The sequence below is a fragment of the Bidens hawaiensis genome, unplaced genomic scaffold, assembly GCF_021521415.1.
Source record: "Bidens hawaiensis isolate Kalapana, Puna unplaced genomic scaffold, B.hawaiensis_p1.1 tig00031097_1, whole genome shotgun sequence".
NCBI lineage: Eukaryota > Viridiplantae > Streptophyta > Magnoliopsida > Asterales > Asteraceae > Bidens > Bidens hawaiensis.
Genome location: NW_027495207.1, coordinates 216,559 through 225,947, shown reverse-complemented (window position 1 = coordinate 225,947; position 9,389 = coordinate 216,559). Strand labels below are relative to the sequence as shown.

The following is a 9,389-nucleotide window of genomic DNA, read 5'->3' as shown; positions in this document are numbered from 1 at the left end:
ATAACATACGCAAGAGTACACATTTTGGGTTAATTTATATTATTATTGAGGGTAGTTTGTTTATTTGACACAAATTTAATTGAAAATTTTAACAACGTTAGCTGATACGGACCACCGTATTTACAAAATTCATGCAAGTGCCCCACATTAGTAATAAATTTGTAACTACTAGGACCATGCTTGTAAATAGTGAAGTCTAGGGATCAAGTGTGAAATTTGGGCAAAGTTTAAGGACCAACCATGTACTTAACTCATTTTTTTAATGTGTTTTGAAAGTGGTTGTGAGTGGATGAGAAAAAAAATATAATAATAAAAGTATAAAATAATATTAATTAAAAAAGAAAAAGAAAGTGTAGTGTTTTTCTGGATAATTATAGAGATAGAGATAGAGACAGAAATGCTATAAGGGATGTGGCTTAATGGTTTACTGTGAGAGATAGGGGGTTCAAACCTAACTATCACTCGTATATATAGAATGCGAATGCTCTTAGGAAATGCTTTAAAATTGATGCTAATAAAATAAAATAATTAAATTGAAGTTTTTCTTAGAAATATTATAATCTTACTTTAAACAGAATAATTGAATGACATTAAAGATTGAAAGTACATATGTACATGGGGAGCACCAGAACAATGTGTGGGGGCAGGTGGCAAGTTAATGCATCACACGAATATTACACAATTTCCAATTTCTCGTATCACAAAATATCGTATCGTACGATAAAATAATTTATTATTGGTGCTGTCTTCTCTCATCAATTATTCTCTTTTTAGTTTGCAGTGGGTGTTGAATGTTGATATATACACTTTGATATTATTACGTAACAAATGGGGCCACATTTAAAATACCAAATTTGCCCTCCATCAATTTTTATTCCAATTTTACCCTTTCTTCCACACTCACATATGTCATCTATTCCTTATCCATCTACATCCACTTGATCCATGATGGCCACATAGGTGTTTTGAACACAATGTATCATGATTTCTTTTGCTAGTAATATTCTTTATAGGCGCGTTCGTTTCACAGAATTCGTAGAAATTCAAAGGAATTGCAATTAAAATCTCATGACATGACGTGTTCGTTTTGTTGGAATTGGAATCTTAATTACTTTTTGATGCGTTCGGTTGTCAAGGAATTGGAATTGGAATTGGAATTCAATTCCTTCAAATTCCTTTAAATGATGGGATTCTAAATCATTCCAAAATGTGGAGGATTTCAAGTGAATTCGTTGGAATTTTTTCTCTAGTGGCTTTTTTTTTTTAACGAGAACAACGAATAAAATACTTTGGTTTTTTTACTTTTTTTGTTTTCGATTTATATTTTGAGTTATAATTTTTTTATTGTTATTTTTTAATATATTTTTGAAGGGTTTTTGATCTTAATCGGAAACCCCTAAAAAAATCATTGAAAAAATCATAACACAAAATATAAATAAAAAATAAAAAAATCTAAAAAAACTAAAATGTTTCCGCCGTTATTCTCGTAAAAAAAAAAGAAACCTTGATTCCAATTCCTTTGTCAAACGAACACACCAAGAATGAAATTGGATTTCAATTCCTTCAAATTCCAATTCCTATTGGAATGTACAGATTCCAAATCATATTCCCTCCAATTCCAAATCCTATCCAAATCATATTCCCTCCCTACGAGTTTTGTCGGATACAAAAATAACACAGAGAACGAATATGAAATACTATAGTATATAACACGCCTCCCCACACATCTAACGAATCTCATCACCCATTTCCCCATGCATCCATATCTACATGGTCCATGATGGCTACACAAGTGCTCTAACACAGTCTATCAATAATTTCTTTTGATGTGGCCTTTAGAAAATATTTGGTAAATTAGTGTTACGAGTGTCAGATAGGTAAACCAGACACACTATAACATATAGTAAAACAATTGTGTACGTGGGTTCGACCTTACCAAAACTATCTAGATAGAAGTAACATGTAAGTCCAACTTTCAAATTTAAAGGGTATTTCAAACTTATTAGTGACTTAGAGGTCTTCCTTTTCCTTGATGTACATTTGGATCAAGACTTATATATTATATGTTTGTTAATCAGTAACATTCTATTATGGAGACTCTTTAGTATGACCACAAATTCATATTTATGTGTCGTGTGTGATTATACACACATGTTACCTGTTACAACTTACAGTATACGTTGCGTTCCGTTTTATATGGCGACTAAATTATATTAAATAAAGGTTTTTTGTCATTTGGCATGGCCTTTATGAAAATCAGTACACGTTGAATTATATAAATGTGTTAATGTATTAAAAGCTTAAGTGTTTCACTTGTTTTTGAAGTAAATGCATGCTAGTTAGTTATTGGCTAAACTATAACCTAATTGTAAGTAGAATCAAAATTTTCATTAATAGGCATATTAAGTTGGTTATTACACAGGCAAAAGTATGGAGTTGGTATATTATGTGCTCCCGCGTCTAGAGATAATGCATTAGAGCTAATTAGAATGAACTACGATTTGTGGGTATTGTTTTGCATACTTATTGCTAAACAGGAATAGCATGTGACTATGTGGCTCGACAACTGGCTAATGTGATTGTTGTCTCATATAGAGTCATAGAACAGATTTTCTTAATCGGAAGTGTAATTGGGATGACTTTTCTAGACGAAACAACATGACCAAATGTTTTGAGGTGAAATCTATAGTTATGTAACAACTAACTCCTAGGTTTGTCATTAACTGATCATAAAATAAGAAGCATGTGTATTGGATCAATTTCTTTATGGGTGAGAAACCATATGGGGCTCATAGATGAACTCGATTAGATTGAAGTTGAAGAAGCTACTTAAGGAGGCCTCAAAGCCCTAATAATATTTCAAAATATACGAGTTAAGAGGACTAAACTTCTCTCATGAGCATTACATATGACTGGACTTAATTGATGAATCTAACGCCCATCTATCAAATTGACGAAATGCGTGACGAGCAATATAGGAATGGAAGTTTAGTGTCATATACTAAAACTAAATGACAAAATGTGTAACTTTTAACATACATGGATGAAAAATGTAGTGTTTTTTTTTTCTCAAATATGGTTTGGAAGAGTTTAATATTACTCAACTATATATTTAGAGATTATATGTGTAATTAAATATTTTAAATTTTCCTAGAGGAATAATGAATATCCTCAAGAGTCGATATTTGTCCTTGCCATGTGCTTGGTGGTCATGCTCATTTGAAGCCATTCCAAGTGATTTGCAATACACCCAACATTAACATATAGGCATCATTCAACATGCTACTTTAATTATTTGTTTATTAATTTTAAGATTTTAAAATGTATACTTATAAATTAGTATTGTCTAACTCTGATTTATTTGCATTCTTTTTATTCATATATGATATATCTACTGACATATCATTTACGAACCTTGGACTTTTATATAGGGACTTTTATCTACCGGCGTATCAATGGCGTACATTGCGGCCTGCATTCCAAATCTTTACTTTCTCTCCAGTGTAATTTGAGTAAAACTCTAACATTTACACTTGTGTTATAACATTTTGATATGTTAATGGGTACTTTCTTATAAGCTTATTAGAACGGAAAGGGAAATAAATTAATTTAAGAATAGAGATCATTCAATACTATTCTACTCTATTAAATAATTTTAGGCATACATTAAAAAAAAGAAACAAAAAGAAAAAAAACTCAAATTGGTTCTCACTCATGACTCTCATGAACTTTATTATATACTCTTTAAAAACAAAATTTTAAAAATTCATATTTTTTAGCAGGCCCTAACACAAAGGCCCATAGCATAGCCGTTAAAAACGGGCTTATATTTGGAATAATTTGGTAGAGGTGTAAAATTCTCAAACTGGTTTCTACCAAACCGTTTCCCAAAACTGAAACAAACCGCCGGTTCGTATAGCGGTTTAGGTATTTTTAATCAAACCGGTTTCAACAGACCCGAACTGGTCTAGAGCAGTTTGGCTACCCTATGCTTAAATCGGTTTCTAAACCGAACCGATTTGACCCAAACCGGCTTGGAATACGCAATAACGCAAAAACCAAACCGGTTTGACCCAAACCGGCTTGGAATAAGCAAACACCAAACCAGTTTAGTTTTAAAACCAGTTTGGTTTGTAAAATAAAAACCGTTTTAAAACCGAACCAGTTTGGTTTTTGGGTAAAAAGTCCATGGTGTCAAGTCCACATTAAACTATGTCTAAATCGGGTTTGCAAAAGTTAAATGTTCAAAACTGAAAAAATGTTAAATGCTATAATACCTCCACAAAAGTTAAATGTTCAAAACTGAAAATAATAATAATAATAATAAAAGTTGGTCTACTTAGATTAATTGGACAGGAGTCGTGTTATGATCTACTACTAATCCACTAAGTTTGATCATGAGCTATTATGTATAATTTAACCTAGTGGCCCAAAATCCAAATTTATGTCTCTGCATCCAGGTCTTTCTCTTTGTTTAACCAAATTGGGTTTGGGCTTGTATATTAAATAAAAGTTACAAAAAACCCTTTGGGCCCTTTAAATGTTTGGGCCTCGTGCCACTGCACAGACTGCACGCCCAAGAACCGGGCTTGGTGACGAGAATATACAAAACTTTACATCGTCATATAAATTTTCACGTCTTAAATTCATTCTTTAAAGTTTATCGGTAGAAACTCATCCCAGGAGTTCATGCCGACAAAATTAGACAATATATATTATATCTTATGAACAATTGAGCATTCGTCATAACTAGTAAAATAAAATAAAATAAAATAAAATAAAATAAAATGCTGGAACCATAAAATAAATCTAAGCACTTTGACATAAAACTAACCAAAACATTGTATTCATAAGTCATAAAACATAATTATATATTTCCTTCCACATTTTCTTCTATTTCTAGCCCAAATTCAAGTAAAACCACCCTATCCTATCAACCCGTCAACAAGTATTTTTCAGTAGTTTTAGACGCTTAACTGCCTCCATAAATGATCTGTAAAATAAAAAACAAAACAGGTAAATAAAAAGCTAATTATCAACAATAACCACAAATATTATCATGTAATTGTATTTTCTGGAATAAAATTAAAGTGAATTTACGAAAGTACCCCCAAGGCACGTCTCCGGCAAGCAACCAGTCACCTTCTTTGTCTTGATACGTTAGTTTAACATCTTCTTTACCTGGCATGTGATTATAAACAATCGATAAAAACATAAGAATCATTTTAATGGATATATTTATCTTGTATGTACAACAGTACTCAATAAGCTCTTTGAAAAAAAGTAAATACACAAAAAAGAAGTAAAGGTCGGGCAATGTTTTTAGATTTGACATTTTTTATTGTACACGAAATGAAATAGACAAACCAATATAACTTTACGTCTTTTGCAGTTATAAAGTAAAAAATGTCGTTATAAACGCTACGGGTGTGCATTAAATTGAAAAAACAACCAAACCGAAATAACCGAGCCTAAACAGAACTGATGGTTTGGCTTAATATTTTCATAAAAACCAAACTTCCGGTTCGTTTAAGCTTCGCATGCAATTAAAACCGAAAAACCAAACCTAACATATAGATTTTCCTTTTTTATTTTAAACTTTAAGTGTTATAATAATTTAATTTAATATTTAGTTAACCCAAATATTTTAGCTTAAATGTATATTAATCATTTAATTATTAACTAATCATAAAATTAATAAGGCCCACGTTCAATATTTTTAGACAACCTTTTCTTACCCATAATTCTCAATCCCAAATGGTAAAACTAAAAACCAAAAATTAAACAACTTTCAAATACTCAAAACTAAAATTTCGGTTTTTGGTTTAGTTTTACATCAAAATAGACACCAGTAAAGCCCTAATTTAAACCGACACACAAATATAATAAAAGTTGGTTATTCTCATGATTCATGTAATAATCAACAACTTTAAACATTTTAGAAAATTAACCTACATATACTTACACTTCCCAAACATGTGGGCTAAGGTGTGAACAAGTGTACGATAAGAGCGGTGTTGATTAAGGTTAATCTTCCTTGCAATGCCATATCCTTCCATGTGAACCTTAACAAACATCGACTTTGGTTTTGTCCCTCCCACACCACCGCCGCAAAGCTTCTTACTACTTTTGTTCACCGGTGGCCACCCGACCAGACTGGTTTCTTGTCCACTAAATCTAATGTTTGTAATCATTGTAACAGACAATGCATTTATTACGTTATATATGCCTGACACGACAATGACTTCAATTCGTGCAAACAATTTTTCCTTTTTAGCTTTTTTTTTACTTTTTCGAAAATCTCATTTTTTAACTTCAACTTTTTTTTTTCCTCTGAGTGAAGCTTAAACCATAGTCTTTGCTAGGTAACATTAAGTATGTTTTTTTCTCTATAACTTACGTTTGTTAATATTTTTTTAAAAAAATTTGAATACAAAATTGTGTTTAATTTATTTCTCGGCTTTTTGGTATGTACTGTTAAAAACGAAGTTGTGTTCAAAATAGGGTACCATGATGATATCCGGATTCCGAATGAACAACATGGTCACCGGTTTCAGGGTGTGCCGCTAGTGCAACGAATCAAACACCACAAACCGAATTCCCATCAGGAATCCAACTAGCTACTAGAGCACTGATCAAGCTCGACCGAAAGACAGCCATAAAATTCACGACCAACTGGTTTGGTCGCAAACATTGTGACCGTTTAGTTTCAGTCGCAAAAATCATAAAAATTGTTAAAAAATCAAAAACAAAAATAGATATCGATAGTCAAACTTAGAAAAAAAAAAGCTAAATACACAATTGTTGTGTTTAACTTTCATTTATCGACATTTTCTTTAATATTTTGTTTAAAATAGAGTTATATATAAAATAGAGCACCGTGCAAACTCGATTCCAACTGAACAATACCAATATAGGTGTTGGTATTATCGAGTCTTGTGCCGTATGTTTTTCAAACGATTTAAACACATGTTGATATTCTTTTAGGCATGTCACAAATTTATTTTTAGGATTTTTTTATTGCTTTAGCAATTACTGGTATCATAGTAAACCGAGAGTTCCTATCACATCATGCCCGGGAATCCAACTAGCTACTAAAAAACCTGAGCAAGTTGTACTAAAAAATGGCCATAAATTTCGTGACTAACCCAAATCTGCTCACAAACTTTGTGGCTGTTTAGTTTCAGTCACAAAAATCATAACATTTAATCAACCGAAAAACTAAATAATAGATATCGATAGTTAATGTGTGAAAATAAATTTTTTAATAATAAAATTAGGTTTTGAGACCGAAGTATAGGTGGCCAAAAAGGCAAAAATGGTCGGAAAAATATTAAACACGAATATATTTCTTCGAATTTTCGACTGAATTTATCATCACAAAAACAGTTTTCTAGTAGTGTAATTAATATACAAACGAGTGAAAAAAATGTAGCTTACTTGTGTTTTATGAACATAAACTTGGATTCAACGTCATTGGCATCACCATTAACACAAGCCTTCTTCCTCTTCTTCAAAGGTTGCATGCTCAAGCACTCATACACATTATCCTTTGCTTCCACATTGTCATGGCTGTAGTGCTTGTTGAGATCAAACTGTGAAAAATATGATGAAGAAGAGAGAGAAAGCGTCAGTTGAAGTTCCATTTTTGCTGACTTCAAATGAAGACTGATTTGTGTTACTTTAAAAGGGTAAATATATCAGCATGTTCTGTCATAGCACTGTAGTTTCTCTCTCTCTCTCTCTCTCTCTATATACATATATTTATGGAAAAAAAATATGTTATTTGAAACTGAAAAATATTAATAAGTTTTAGTCTGTCTTGAGATTTTAAAAATTTTGAACTAATTTTTACACATAATCTACAAATTTAAATTTATAACAAGTGTTATTGTAGGAATACATAGTTTCCTAAGAAGCTAAAGTAATTAAGGTAGCGTTTGGTACGCATGAATGAGAGGTGAAATGGAATGAACCATTACAAAGGAATGAAGATGTAACGTCCTAGTTTCGATAATACTTAAATAAATAAATAAAATATCCCCGAATCTAATTTTAGTTATCGTATTGTGAAATGTCGTTATTTAATTAGTTAAATAATAAGTAGATAGTGGATAACGATAATGAGGATTAATGGACTTAAGAAGGATTTGGGCCTAAAAGCCTTTGGGCTTAGCCTATTTAAACCCCTAAACCCTAATTTATCCCTATCCTTATCATTCTAGCATCATCATTCCAATCATTGGCACACCAATCCATACACACACAACATAAATCCCCTGTACACCAAAAGTTTCCGATCCAAATCATCCATTCTAGATATAGATCTAGTCAAATACACCAAAAAGGTAAACAATTTATATTCATTTTTCAATTCCATTCCTTGTTAAGATTTATAACTAACGAAACCGGCATAAACGAAGCCGACATGGGCGAGTTTCAATCGAACCAAGTAACAATAACAATAATAAGTAATCTAACAACCATACTAATAATAACATCTGTAGCAAGATTCGTCAAAAGAGAAATAAATGATACAAACAACAATGGTATGATACAAACGGGTTTCAACGAGATCGAAACCCGGCTGTCCAGCCAAGGTTAAAGAGGCTTGAGTCGGAGAGCCTGAGCGGAACCCAAACTGGTCCGTGTGTGTGCACGGGTCGAACCTAAAGGAAATCTGAACCCAGAAATGAAACCCCACTTGGAACCAGATCTGGAAACTAAACCATGCGAAATTAAGGATTTCGCATCCCTATGCGAAATTCTTGGTGCGAAAACCTGAGCGAAGCCATCTCGTGCGAAACACTCACTTCGCGCGAAACGAGTCCAATCGAAGCACCCCTTTTCGTGCGAAATGGTTCCAAGCGAAAAAAACCATATGCGAAAAAGCTTAGGCGAAACCTCATGCGAAATGATTAGAGGTTGCCGTTCCAAGCCTCCTGTGTACACCACGGTGGCCGGACCCTATTAATATCTGGGATAGTAGGGACCAGACCCTAATAATATCTGAGATTGAGGGACTAGACCCTTGTATGGTACAATCTGCAACTGACTATCTTTAGATCCACCACCAGCACTCACATCAGTCTTATCACATGCCGACGGTGTAGAACTACTGCCCGGTTGCTGATCTACCCCACCACCTGTACCATCTTGATCATTTTCTTCATTCTTTAATTTCTTCAACTCATCGTCTTTACACGTCAACTGAAGAATGATCTCATCCTGTTTATCCAATCTCTCCTCCTGAGCAGCAACAAGGGCCCTAAGTGTAACACCCCGACCAAAGGCGGATTATACATCGGGGCGCCACATATTGTTTCATTACTCGTGACACTATTGGGTGTCAATATTTAATAAATACATTCATTCGCGCACGCGCAAGG

The 9,389-nt window shown here is 32.9% G+C and overlaps 1 protein-coding gene across 1 annotated transcript; it reads right to left on the bottom strand.

The window, feature by feature from the left end:
• Nucleotides 1-4,848: 4,848 nt before the first annotated feature.
• On the bottom strand, nucleotides 4,849-7,646 carry LOC143581546 (auxin-responsive protein IAA31-like). The gene is made up of 4 exons (XM_077064309.1): nucleotides 7,441-7,646; nucleotides 5,966-6,177; nucleotides 5,109-5,181; nucleotides 4,849-4,993 (listed from the first exon to the last, which is right to left on the bottom strand). Exons 1-4 carry the CDS (start codon nucleotides 7,644-7,646, stop codon nucleotides 4,942-4,944), a joined length of 543 nt encoding a protein of 180 aa, XP_076920424.1. The 3' UTR covers nucleotides 4,849-4,941.
• Between the last annotated feature and the right edge of the window lie 1,743 nt (nucleotides 7,647-9,389).

Bases quoted from the DNA above. Each gene is read 5' to 3' on its own strand.
- LOC143581546 (XM_077064309.1), bottom strand. From the start codon at position 7,646: ATGGAACTTCAACTGACGCTTTCTCTCTCTTCTTCATCATATTTTTCA. The intron at 6,178-7,440 runs GTAAGCTACATT...TACAAACATTAG, and splicing joins TTTATGTTCATAAAACACAA to ATTTAGTGGACAAGAAACCA. The intron at 4,994-5,108 runs GTACTTTCGTAA...TTTATTTTACAG, and splicing joins GCCGGAGACGTGCCTTGGGG to ATCATTTATGGAGGCAGTTA.